Raw genomic sequence first — 15,000 nt, forward strand, 5'->3', positions numbered from 1 at the left:
TTTCTCTCTCTGGTTTGTCCAGCATGGGTTGGCGCTCTGGCGATGGGGATGATCTTCTTCTGCTCTCCGGTGGTCAGCATGTTCACCGATCACTTCGGGTGCCGGAAGACGGCCGTCTGTGGGGCGTTCGTGGCCTTCCTCGGCCTCCTCACCAGCTCCTTCGCCACGTAAATGCCTTCTTCCTTTTTATAGTTTCCCTTTTTTAAATCCTTTGCACATTGCTGTTTTAGACATTTCACTGTACATTTGAAATGTATGTGCTTTAAATTATAAATTTCCCCCAAAAACATAAACCATGCACCATAACCATTAGTTGAATGTACACTGTTATATTCACAGAGATTTGGGATTACATGTTGGTTATCAGTGCAAAAGTATAGCAGATATACCGTTGCATCACACCACATTATTTATAGTCAATATTATTTTTTGAAAACAATATTTTTCTGGAAAAAATATTTATTGTTAAATAATGTTTTCGTTTGATATAACTATTGAACTGACAAATATACCATAGCTATATACATAGAGCAAAGTGAAATCAAACAATATGTTTCTATAATATATCTATCATTAAATTTTTATTTTCTTGTGCATTATTCCAAAAACAATATTTTTCTGTAATATATTTATTATTATATGATTTCTTTCTTGTGCATTTTTGCAAAAACAATATTTTTATCTATAATATTTATTGTTGCATTAATTTTTCTCTTGTGCATTTTTCAGAAGAAAAATATTTTTCTGTAATATATTTATTATTATATGATTTCTTTCTTGTGCATTTTTGCAAAAACATTATTTTTATCTATAATATTTGTTGTTTCATAAATTTTTTCTTGTGCATTTTTCAGAAGAAAAATATTTTTCTGTAAAGCATTTTTGTTTGATTTTTTTTCTATAAGTGTTGAACTGAACTGATGCATATACCATAACTTCGGCTAAGACGTTAAACCGAGGTCCTGACTCTCTGTGGTCATTAAAAATGGCCAAATTTGCCTCTTGACCTCTGTCCATCATGGCCTCCTAATCATCCCTATATACTGATGGTACAGAACAAAATCATATAAACATTTTACAAAAAAACTAAACGATTCTTTCCTGTGCATTTTTCGAAAAACAATATTTTTCTGTAAAATATTGCAAAATATTTATTATTATATGATTGATTTCTTGTGCATTTTTCCCAAAAACAATTTTTTTTTCTTTTTCTAATGCATTTTTCCAGAAATTTGTCTTGCAAAATATTTATTTTTATATTTGTTTTTTTTTTTGTTGCTATAACTGTTGAACTGAACTGACAAATTTAGCATAACTTTTTAAATAGAACAAAATTAAATCAAAGTTTTCCTTAAAAAACATTTTTTCTATAAAATATCTGTTATTAAATATTTTTCCTGTAAAATATTGCAAAATATTTATTATTATATGATTGATTTCTTGTGTATTTTTCTAAAAACAATATATTCTTTTCTTTTTCTAATGCATTTTTCTAGAAATTTGTCTTGCAAAATATTTATTTTTATATTAGATTTTTTGCTATAACTGTTGAACTGAACTGACAAATTTAGCATAACTTTTTAAATAGAACAAAATTAAATCAAAGTTTTCCTTAAAAACATTTTTTCTATAACATATGTTATTAAATATTTTTTTCTGTAAAATATTGCTAAATATTTATTATTATATGATTGATTTCTTGTGCATTTTTCCAAAAACAATATATTTTTTTATTTTTCTAATGCATTTTTCCAGAAATTTGTTGAACTGAACTGACAAATTTTCAAAGTTAAAAGTTTTAAATCAAAGTTTTCTTAAAAAAAAAAAAAAAAAATAAAAAAAAAAAAAAAAAATATATATATATATATATATATATATATATATATATATATATATATATATATATATAAAATATCTGTTATTAAATAATTCTTTCCTTGTGCATTTCCCCCAAAAATATTGTTCTGTAAATTTTTTTTATTTTATGATGATTTTTTTTCCATTAACTGTTGAACTGAACTGACAAATTTAGCATAACCACACAGAACAATATTAAATCAAGCAAATATGTAATGACCTAAATATGTCCTCTGCAATATGACACGCAAATTACATAATTTCCTGAGAATGAACCATGCATTGGGATTTTATGTTTACTTAAATTCTTTCAGCCTTTCCAAAGCACATTTATTTTACCCAGAATGCTCAGCGGCGCTGTGTATGGACTAGACAAAGAAGTCAGTGATCATTCATATGTTCCTCACTGCATGTTTTCATTGAATTTCTTAATTTGAGTTGTATTGAATTGTACATGACGTACACAGCTTCATCACACTCAATGCAGTCTTTATATTCTATATATAAGTGTGTGTGAGCTGTGAACTGCTGCTATGCATGAAGCCGTGTTCGAGGTGTGTGAACATCCACACAGATATACAGGTCGCATTTGCATTTTGTACTTGCTAATGCCCAAAAAAGAAAAAAACTATGTTTATTTTTCAAGATGGTCATATTATGCATTTTTTACATTTATACATTTTCATAACTTTTTAATTGAACTAACAAACATGCCATAAAAAGATCAATAATGTATTTCCAAAATATTTTATATTTTGACATTTTTCCAAAAACAATATTTGTCTGTAAAGAATTTATTATTATATGTGTTTTCCTTTTGAATAAAAAATTTCATTTAAATTATAAAGTGAACTAAAATGAATAATTAATTATCATAACTGTTGAACTGAACTGACAAACATGCCATAACAAAATGAAATCAATCATTTTTCTCCAAAACAATTCTTCCAAACATTTATTTTTCTGTAAAATATTCATTATTATGATTTTTTTTCTTGTGTATTTATAGAAAAAAAATATATTGTTCAGTAAAATATTTATTATATGATTTATGTTGGTTTTTTTCAAAAGCAATATTTGTCTGTAAAGTATTTATTATTATAAAGTTTTTCCTTTTGAATAAAACAAAAACTATATTTTTTCTGTAAAATATTTTTATTATATGATTTTTTGGTGCATTCTTCCCAAAAACAATAACTTTTCTCTAAATAATTTATTATTAAACATGTTTTTTTTTCCTTTTGAATAATTTTTTTTATTCTTTTTTATTTCTTTCTTGTTTATTTTTCTAAAAACAATAATTTTCTGTAAATAATGTATTATTATATGTTTTTTTTTCCTTTTGAATATTTTTTTATTTATTTATTGTTTATTGTTCTAAAAACAATAACTTTTCTGTAAATAATTTATTATTTTTTTTATTTTTTATTATGATATATTTTTTATATGATATTTTCTTGATCATTCATCCAAAAACAACATTTTTCTATAAACAAAATCTTATAATAATAAATGTTTGATGCTCAGATTATCCATTTTGTAATGTTTTGTGCTTTAATTGGACCTTGTCCGTCAGTCTGTCTTCATGTCTTTAGAGGAAAGCATAATTCAGGAGACGAATCACCTTCAGACTCCTTAAGTGCTCGTAAAAGGTCATCGAAAAACACTTTAAACAAGAAGAAGAACGCACACACACGTAGGACGGCGGGACATTTATGTAATCGTTGTTTTCTTTCTCTTCCCTTCTTTTCCTTCTCATTGTTTTCTCACAGTGTCCTCTTTCTGAGATCCTGTGCATTTGCACCGAGTGCTGGTTTGATTCCAAGCTCAAAAATCTCTTGCTGTTGTTAGAAACGGTGGGAGAGAGAAAAACAGTCCTGCTGCGTTCAGAGCCTGAAACACTCGACAAACGCGAATGCTAACAAGTGCATGCACACACACACACACACACACACTGACACACACACTATCCTCAGGCTTTGAACACAAGTCTCTGTTCGATCGCTCAAGGACCCGCAATCCATCATTTATGCAAATGTGTGTTTGGTCATTAGCCAAATAATGTCTCCTGGTAGGCGTGTGTCGCACATTGTCTGGCTTCAGGGGTCAAAGGGCATGTGGATGTGAAATACTTGAGTTTAGTAAGGAAAATAAATCACTAGTTCAGCTTAAAAATTGCCTGTATCAATCCAGCACCTCGTAAACATGACTTCCAGACAGACTAGTGTGGAGCCGTCTTGCAGGAGTCGTGTGGAAAAAGAAAAAAGAAGTGCATTTTAGCGCACAGGAAAAAAAAAAAAATTAACCCTTTCCTGGCCATAACTATTTACATAGAACAAAATTAAATTTTGTAAATAATAATTATTTTTTTTTATATAAAATATCTGTCATTAAATAATTCTTTCATTGTGCATTTTCCCCCAAAATATTGTTCTGTAAAATATTTTTTATTTTATGATTTTTTTCCATTAACTGTTGAACTGAACTGACAAATTTAGCATAACTACACAGAACAAAATTAAATCAAGAAAATAGTGTGTCTGTGTATATATATATATATATATACTGTATAATATATATAATTTAACCCTCTCCTGGCCATTGACAGAATTTTCCATCATTTATGACACAACAGATTTTCCCTGATGTTTTCAATATTAATCTTCAATAATCAATTATTAATCTTATAATCAATATCTTCTGAAAGAGTTGCCGCAGGTTTAACGTTTTTCTCGCGGGTTGATTTGATTTTCGCCCGTCCGAATTCTTTTGATATATTGCATGTTCAGATATTCATACAACAAAATATGCTGGGGGTATATGCTTTGTTTTTAGTTAAACTAAAAAATAATAATAATAAAAAAAAAAGATATATCCATATTTTTTTAAATCCCAAATGAATAAAAATGGCAAAAACACAAAAAATTACTAAAACTTAAACAGAAAATATGAAAATAAAAGCTAATTTAAAATATAAACCACTAAAAATAGGTACCACTTTACAATAAGGTTTCATTAGTTAACATGAACTAATAATGAACTGCACTTCTACAGCATTTATTAAGCTTCGTTAATGTTCATTTCAATACATTACTAAAATCCCAAATTGTATTTGTTAACATTAGTTAACGCACTGTGACGTACAAACAATGAACGGCTGTATTACAAAGATTAACAAATACAGTAACAAATATATTGCTTATGGTTAGTTCATGTTAGCTAATACAAAACAAATGAAACTGTAAAGTGTTACCAAAAAATATAATAGTATATAATGATATATTAGTATTATAGTATTTTATTATACATTTGAAGTGGATCAAAAAAGTGAATCAAAGTTGTCCTATAAAGCAAGTTGTTCAAAATTCATGTATAACTTTGATGAAAAGGTTTTGATCCACTTCACATGTTGACTACTGTATTATAGTAGAGAGTAATAATAATTGATAAATATAATAGTATGTCAGTGAAGCAAGTAAAAAGGTGCTAGTTTGAGCTCACATTAATCACGTCTCTCTCTCTCTCTCTTCAGCACGCTGGGTCTCCGCTACTTCACGTACGGGATACTGTTCGGCTGCGGATCCTCGTTTGCGTTCCAGCCGTCTCTGGTGATCCTGGGGCATTATTTTCGGCAGAGACTGGGATTGGCCAACGGTGTGGTGACGGCGGGCAGCAGCCTCTTCTCCATGGGGCTCCCGGTGCTCCTGAAGAAGGTGGTGGGACCGCTGGGTCTTCCCAGAACCTTCCAGATCCTCAGCATCTTCATGCTGGTCCAGTCTCTGCTGGCCCTCACCTTTAAACCGCTCATGCCCAGCGGGATGATCCCGATGCCGGGCGTGGGAATGGATGGACCCCCGTCAGGCCTGGAGTCGGCGAGCCGGTGGCAGAAGAGCCTGGGCAAAATTAGGAAGTACTTTAACGTGCGAGTGTTCAGCGTTTTCACCTATCGGGTTTGGGCGTTCGGTGTCGCCACTGCGGTTCTGGGATACTTCGTTCCCTACGTGCACCTGGTGAGTTCTGTGCTGTTATTGTTTTTATTAGTTTAGTGAGTGCTGTGCTGTTTTATGACCATTGTTATAGTGCTGGGCGACGATTAATCGTGATTAATCGCATCCAAAATAAAAGTTTGTGTTTACATAATATGTGACCCTGGATCACGTCTCCAGTCTCGAGTCGCACGGGTATATCTGTGGCAATAGCCAACAATACATTGCATGGGTCAAAATGATCGATTTTTCTTTTATGCCAAAAATCATTAGGATATTAAGTAAAGATCATGTTCCATGAAGATATTTTGTAAATTTCCTACTGTAAATATATAAAACTTTTATTTCTGTGAGTGAATGCAGCACAATCGCCAACATAAATGAACAACTTTAAAGGAGATTTTCTCAATGTTTCGATTTTTTTGCACCCTCAGATTCCAGATTTTCTAATAATCGTATCTCAGACAAATATTGTCCTATCCTAACAAACCACACATCAATGGAAATATTATTTATTCAGCTTTCAGATGTTGTATAAATCTCAATTGCAAAAAATTGACCCATGTGTTTTGTGGTCCAGGGTCACATATATGTGTGTGTACTTCGTTCCCTACGTGCATCTGGTGAGTTGTGTTCTGTGCTGTTTTAGTGCTGGGTGACGATTAATCGCATCCAACATAAAAGTTTTGTGTTGTAGCAAATTAGCTCAAAAGATATATATATATATAATTAATTATAACGAATTATAATGAATTATAAATGTTTGAATTATTTTATAATTGACTGTACCAGAATTAATAGTACAATTATTTAATCACTTCATCCAATGAACAGAAAGCATAATCATTGTTATATGTTTTATAGTGCTGGGCAACGATTAATCGCATCCAAAATACATGCACTATGTATAATTATTTTATATATATATATATATATATATATATATATATATACACACACACACATGCATGTACATATTTAAGAAATATAATATAATATAAATTATGTATAAATATATATGCAGTATATACATGGAAATATTTCTTAAATAATATATACATGCATGTGTGTGTATTTATGTATACAACAGTACACACACATAATATATGTAAACACAAACTTTCATTTTGTATGCGGTTAATCGTGATACAGCACTAATTTTTTATTAAGATTTGTAATTATTTTTTATTTTCTGTTTTTTATTTTTTATTTTTAGTTAAAGGGCCCCTGTTATACTATTTTAAAGGCTCCTAATGTTGTTAAAAGCTCCTAATATAAAAATAAAATTAGAAATATGAATTAATAATAAATATTACTAAAATAAGACTGTTGCATATAAAAAAAAGTGTGTTTGAACATCACTTCTTAATGTGTGTTTGTGCCACAATTGTTTGACTTGAGGATGACTAAATATGACAATTTTTGTTTCTGATTTGATTTTGAAACTAACTTTTCAGTTTCAGCACATCATTTATGTACGAAACTTGCAGTAGCTCTACTTTTTTTATCTACAATGCCAAATCCTTATTTGCTCAGTCAATAAATCATTAAAAAATTGAAGAATTAGGCAGTTATTGTTTGCTGGCATGCTAATGCAGCTTATTCAATACGAAAAAAAGTATGGACTGAATATTAAACATGACATTTGCTGGTTTGCAGAGGCTGTTGTTTACCATTTTATAAACACAAAACGATTTACAGCGAGTCGAGCCGGTGTGCATTTAACATGCAGAAAGCGGAGGCTATAGGAGCGACGCGCCCGGCCCATGCATAAATAATGTTTTAGGGTTCTCTGAGCTGAAATATTTACTGCACGCTGCATGACAGAAAGCCTATGTGATGAGTCCACACATGTTGATGATGAATTATTAACTCGGCGTGTGTCATCTCAGGTCAGACTGTCCTTGTTTCACCTTTCCTTCTCACTCATTCTCTGTTGTCATAGTGACGGACATACTTTTACTCGGATCCCCGACATGCGCGGCCGTAACGCTGCTCGCTCTCGCTTGTTTTTCAAAGCAAATTTAAGCTTGGAATTAGTTTCCAGCTGCTGGACTGAGTGCATGAATGGGGTTTGGGTCACAGTTAAGGGTAAACAGGCCATAAAATGTGATGATATAAGAGGATGTCTCGCTGTTTGCTGAAAGAAAAGCGTGACGCAAATGGATCCTTCTCTTTCGCTGTAAAACACAGTAATTCAGTGTGGTTTATGGAGATGTGCTCAAATTAGCCGTGTTGCGCAGTAGCAAACTTACTGAATTTTTTTCTAAATGTTTATAGATTTTTTTTTTTTACAGTAAAAATTATTTTTTTTTTACTGGAAAAAATGTCGGTAGACATTTATATTCTTACAAAATATTCTTACATCAAATAAATGCTGTTTGTTTTAACTTTCTATTCATCAAAGAATCCTGAAAAATATGTATTAATAATCAAGAAATGTTTCTTGAGCATCAAATCATCATATTAGAGTGATTTCTGAAGGATCATGTGACACTGAAGACTGGAGTAATGATGATTTGATCACAGGAATAAATTACATTTTACAATATATTCAAATAGGAAACAGGGATTTTAAATGGTAATAATATTTATTACATTTTTTACTGTATTTTTGATCAATTAAATGCAGCCTTAGTAAGCAGAAGAGACTTCTTTCAAAAGCATTAAAAATCTGACCAACCCCAGACTTTTGAGCGGTAGTGAGATGTAATGCAGGGTTTAGACAGATGTAAGGAAACTGGAAGTGTGTGTGTGTGTGTGTGTTTATGTGAGCATTTGTTGCAATTGTGTTGTGTTGATATATGTCAAAACGTCGGTATGTGTTTGAAGCAAGTGTTTATTTGGGTAGGTGCGAGTTAGCCAACATGTGTGTGTGTGTTTCAGATGTGTTTCTGAGTGTGTGTGTGTATATAAAGTTAATGAGAGAGACCTTTCCCCCCTCGCCTCAGTCTCACTCTTCCACCTTCAGTCGTGTTTTTTCAGGCTTCGGAACAGAAGTAAACACTTTGTCCCGGCTTTTGTTGTACGTGTGTGTGTGTGTGTGTGTGACCCTCGCCGCTCTGTGGTGAAATAGGAAAGCCCTTCCTTCGCATTAAACCTAAATGTGAAATCTCATGGCTTTTGAAGTGCCCCTAAGGTTTTCTCATTCAAGCGTTTTCAAAAGACTGTGATCTCTAGGGTCAGGAAACGCTTCTAAAGGTTTTTTTTTATTTTTAACCCCATGACCTCAACAAGGGCGTCTATGAGCGGAAATATTCAACTTATAGCTGGCTTTCCTGTGTTCCCAGCACAGAGCCGCATTAATGGCGTGGTTGATGATGAGGCTGAAGAAAAGGGGCTTTGATGAAGACGATGGCCACACAAAGCCAACCGTTCAGTCCAGCGGTGGTTACCAAGTCACGGGAATCACACTTAACTAGCACTTCTATGTCAAGCAGAGATGAATGTTGATGTGTTTGGACAAGATACTGTGGAGTGGAGCTATAAAAAGATCATTTGATGTTAGACAAACAGACAGACAGACTATCGTTCAGAAGTTCAGGGTTTGTACGATTTGTTTTGTTTTATTTCTCTGCTCAACAAGGCTGACCAAAACATATTGTGGAATATTATTTCAATTTAAAATAACTGTTTTCTATTTTAATACGTTTTACGATGTAACTTATTCCTGTGAGGGGAAGCTTAATTTCCAGTGTAATTAACTCCTGGTGTCACGTTATTGAGTTTCGGTTTTAACATTGTTCCATGTTGTCTGTGGGATCTCCTGAAATTCTGTTTCACATTCAGTAGCATTTTGTTTCTTCAGAAATCACTCTAATTTGCTGATTTTCTGCTCAAGAAGCATTTCTGATTATTATCAATGTTGAAATCAGCTGTGCTACTTCATATATTTGTTTTTATATTGGATAGAGAGACAGACAGACATTATAGATAGATAGATAGATAGATAGATAGATAGATAGATAGATAGATAGATAGATAGATAGATAGATAGACAGACAGACAGACAGACAGACAGACATGGATAGATGGATAGACAGACAGACAGACAGACAGACAGACAGATATATGATGGATAGATAGATAGATAGATAGATAGATAGATAGATAGATAGATAGATAGATAGATAGATAGATAGATAGATAGATAGATAGATAGATAGGACAAACAGACAGACATTATAGATAGATAGACAGACAGACAGACAGACACACAGACATTTTAGATAGATAGATAGAGAGATAGATGGATAGACAGACAGACAGACAGACAGACAGACAGACAGACAGACAGACAGACATTATAGATAGATAGATAGACAGGACAGACAGACAGACAGACATAGATAGATAGATAGATAGATAGATAGATAGATAGATAGATAGATAGATAGATAGATAGGACAGACAGACAGACAGACAGACAGACAGACAGACAGACATAGATAGATAAATAGACAGACAGATAGACATATAGACAGACAGATAGAGAGACATTATCGATAGATAGACAGACATATAGACAGACAGAAAGACAGATAGATAGATAGATAGATAGACAGACAGACAGACAGACAGACAGATGAATAGATAAATAGACAGACATACAGACATTATAGACAGACAGACATAGATAGATAGATAGATAGACAGATAGATAGATAGATAGACAGACAGACAGACAGACAGACAGATAGATAGATAGATAGACAGACAGATAGATAAACAGACAGATAGACAGATAGATAGATAGACAGACAGACAGATAGATAGATAGATAGACAGACAGATAGATAGATAGATAGACAGACAGATAGATAAACAGACAGATAGATAGATAGACAGACAGACAGATAGATAGATAGATAGACAGACAGATAGATAGATAGATAGACAGACAGATAGATAAACAGACAGATAGACAGACAGACAGATAGATAGATAGACAGGCAGACAGACAGACATAGATAGATAAATAAATAGACATTATAGATAGTTATAGATACTGTAGATAGACAGACATACAGACATTATAGACAGACAGACATAGATAGATAGAGAGACAGACAGACAGACAGACAGACAGACATAGATAGATAAATAGACATTATAGATAGATAGAGAGACAGACAGACAGACAGACAGACATAGATAGATAAATAGACATTATAGATAGATAGAGAGACAGACAGACAGACAGACAGACATAGATAGATAAATAGACATTATAGATAGATAGAGAGACAGACAGACAGACAGACAGACAGACATAGATAGATAAATAGACATTATAGATAGATAGAGAGACAGACAGACAGACAGACAGACAGACATAGATAGATAAATAGACATTATAGATAGATAGAGAGACAGACAGACAGACAGACAGACATAGATAGATAAATAGACATTATAGATAGATAGAGAGACAGACAGACAGACAGACAGACATAGATAGATAAATAGACATTATAGATAGATAGAGAGACAGACAGACAGACAGACAGACAGACATAGATAGATAAATAGACATTATAGATAGATAGAGAGACAGACAGACAGACAGACAGACAGACATAGATAGATAAATAGACATTATAGATAGTTATAGATACTGTAGATAGACAGACAGATAATTCTGCATGTGTAATGTTAATCTCCTGATGTGTTTCCTGTGTCGGTACAGATGAGCCATGTGAAGGAGCGGTTTGTAGACACTCAGAGGGAATGGCTTCTGCTCGTGTGTATCGGAGCGTCGTCTGGAGTCGGTCGACTGATGTTTGGGAAGATCGGAGACCTCATTCCCGGAGTAAATAAAATCTACTTGCAGGTACGGAATGTTTGTGATGAATATTTCCATAACCGGAAGAATTCAGAGCATGAAATGAAATCAGAGACACTCGAGGTCACAAGGTCATCAGTGGCCTCAGTGTTTCTCAAGGTCTATATGCATGTTCTAGAAGTGGAACAAATTTTGAATCAGTTTTTCTCATTAGTGTTGAGAATCTTTTTCATATGATCTCAATATATACAGGGCTAGCTATAGAGAGGAGTATTTTGCTAAATATGTGCACTATATTAGGCTACATATTTATTATATTTTTTACTTATATCATTAAAATATTATAACGTTGTTATTATAGTAAAAACCCCATTATATTTATATTATTATATATTATTTTATATATTTTATATTTTAAAAGTATATATTATATTTTTAACCTTTAATAATAATACCAGATGACAGGGCTCTCTGTGATTTATTTATTTTTTTCTTGAGAAAAATTAACATGTATCTACTGTACCTAATATTTATCCAAATTAATCGATATTGAATCAAGATCAGAATCAAATCACAATAATTGAATTGAAATCGTGAAATTTGTGTTGAGCAATAATAAAAACAGTAGCCTACCAGTCATTGTACCATGTAAACATTGTAACATGTTTTCACTAAACTTAATAAAATTCTGTTTTATTAACACATTATTATTATTATTAAGGTCCCCCCCCCCCCAATATAATTCTCACTCCAAGCTAAATTCAAAAGTTAGCAGACCTGATACAGTAAATAATGGCCCTATATATATGATACAGTAAACAATAGCCCTATATATAAGATACAGTAAATAATGGCCCTATATATATGATACAGTAAATAATAGCCCTATATATATGATACAGTAAACAATAGCCCTATATATAAGATACAGTAAATAATGGCCCTATATATATGATACAGTAAATAATGGCCCTATATATATGATACAGTAAATAATGGCCCTATATATATGATACAGTAAATAATGGCCCTATATATATGATACAGTAAATAATGGCCCTATATATATGATACAGTAAATAATGGCCCTATATATATGATACAGTAAATAATAGCCCTATATATATATGATACAGTAAATAATAGCCCTATATATATGATACAGTAAATAATAGCCCTATATATATGATACAGTAAACAATGGCCCTATATATAAGATACAGTAAACAATGGCCCTATATATATGATACAGTAAATAATGGCCCTATATATATGATACAGTAAATAATGGCCCTATATATATGATACAGTAAATAATGGCCCTATATATATGATACAGTAAATAATGGCCCTATATATATGATACAGTAAATAATGGCCCTATATATATGATACAGTAAATAATGGCCCTATATATATGATACAGTAAATAATGGCCCTATATATATGATACAGTAAATAATGGCCATATATGTATAAAAGCCCTTTTATTAAAAGCCTAGATTAAATTAAGGTTTGATGGATCAAACTTTCTTCGTTCTTAGATGAGTGTGTGTGTTTATGTGTGTGTAGGTGGCTTCGTTCATATTGCTGGGTCTGATGTCGATGATGATACCTCAGTGCGCCACGTTCGAGGGTCTGGTGGTGGTTTTCGTATTGATGGGTTTTTGTGACGGCTGTTTCATCACCATCATGGCCCCCATCGCCTTCGAGCTGGTCGGGCCGATGCAGGCGTCTCAAGCCATCGGATACCTCCTCGGCCTCATGGCCATACCGATGACAGCCGGACCACCACTCGCAGGTGAGGGCCATATTTCATAACCAGATGACCTGATTATTTAGAAGTCCTGCAAATACATTGCAGTAAAAATGTGATCTAATATGAGGGTGAGCAAATAATGATGATTTTTTATTTTTGGGTGAACTTTTTGCAATAAACAAGTGCCAACGTGCAGCCACAGAATAAAACATTTTAAAAGACAATTGAGACTTTTTATCTCACAATTGCGATTTTACATCTCACTATTCACTATCACACAATTCTGACTTTATAACACGCAAATGCGACTTTATATCACGCAATTCTGTCTTTCTCAGAATTGCGAGATATAAAATCAGAATTGCGTGATATAAAGTTGCATTTGTGTGATATAAAGTCGCAATTGTGTGTTATAAAGTCAGAATTGTGTGATATAAAGTCGCAATTGTGTTATAAAGTCATAATTGTGTGATATAAAGTCGCAATTGTGTTATAAAGTCATAATCGTGAGATATAAAGTCACAATTGTGTTATAAAGTCATAATTGTGTGATATAAAGTTGCATTTGCGTGTTATAAAGTCATAATTGTGTGATATAAAGTCGCAATTGTGTTATAAAGTCATAATCGTGAGATATAAAGTCACAATTGTGTTATAAAGTCATAATTGTGTGATATAAAGTTGCATTTGCGTGTTATAAAGTCATAATTGTGTGATATAAAGTCGCAATTGTGTTATAAAGTCATAATCGTGAGATATAAAGTCACAATTGTGATATAAAGTCACAATTGTGTTATAAAGTCGCATTTGCGTGTTATAAAGTCAGAATTGAGAGATAAAAAAGTCGCAATTACCTTTTTTATTTTTTATTCTGTGGTGGAAACAAGCTTCCATAGACTTGTATCAAAAACATTACTGACCCCAAACTTTTGAATGGTAGTGTATATATATAATTAATTAGTTTTTTGCTCAATGGTCTTTTTGCTGCAAGGGAATTCCTCTCTTCCATGCAGCGTAACTAATTTCCATCCAAAGCCACAATAAAATCTTTATATAAAACTTGTAGATAAATAATGAATATGTGATTTAATCAGCCAGCATGCTGATCTTGGCTGCGTTTCCCAGATAAGACACACACACACACACACACACACACACACACACACTCACAACAGGCTAAGTGTTTTCCCAGTTTATGCGTCCGGTGGACAGGAATGAGATTTATTTTGGAGGGTAAATTCCAAGGTCTCCCCGTGAGCATATTTATTTTGGACTGTTGACATAAATGCTCTTGTTCAGCGACGGTCTCCATATGTTTTCAGTTCAATCCAAATCCAAGCTTTCATTTTGAAGCATTAGACATTATAACATCTACTTGTACTCCAGTAAATGGACCTTATATTTGCAGGTCTCAAGGTTCATTTGTAAAATACTGACGTTACCTGTCAGAACTCCGGGTCGGATTCAGGAACACTGAGAACCTGAAGCATCATTCATAGGATCTCGTTTCAAAGCGTTGGCCTTCACGGCAGGAGCATTACGGCTAGGTTTGGATTGGCCGTCACATGCTGTTATTTCACACACTTGGAACCGTGATCGGACTTCTAAATGTC

At 32.7% G+C, this 15,000-nt stretch overlaps 1 protein-coding gene across 1 annotated transcript in view; it reads left to right on the forward strand.

The window, feature by feature from the left end:
• slc16a2 (solute carrier family 16 member 2) overlaps positions 1-15,000 on the forward strand; it is a 40,096-nt gene that overhangs the window by 21,399 nt on the left and 3,697 nt on the right. The window contains exons 2-5 of the mRNA XM_079892121.1: positions 23-167; positions 5,390-5,867; positions 11,533-11,676; positions 13,201-13,429. Coding sequence (XP_079748247.1) covers positions 23-167; positions 5,390-5,867; positions 11,533-11,676; positions 13,201-13,429 — 996 coding nt within the window. The remainder of the gene's footprint in view (positions 1-22; positions 168-5,389; positions 5,868-11,532; positions 11,677-13,200; positions 13,430-15,000) is intronic.

This window comes from Squalius cephalus, assembly GCF_949319135.1.
Source record: "Squalius cephalus genome assembly, chromosome: 14".
Lineage (NCBI taxonomy): Eukaryota > Metazoa > Chordata > Actinopteri > Cypriniformes > Leuciscidae > Squalius > Squalius cephalus.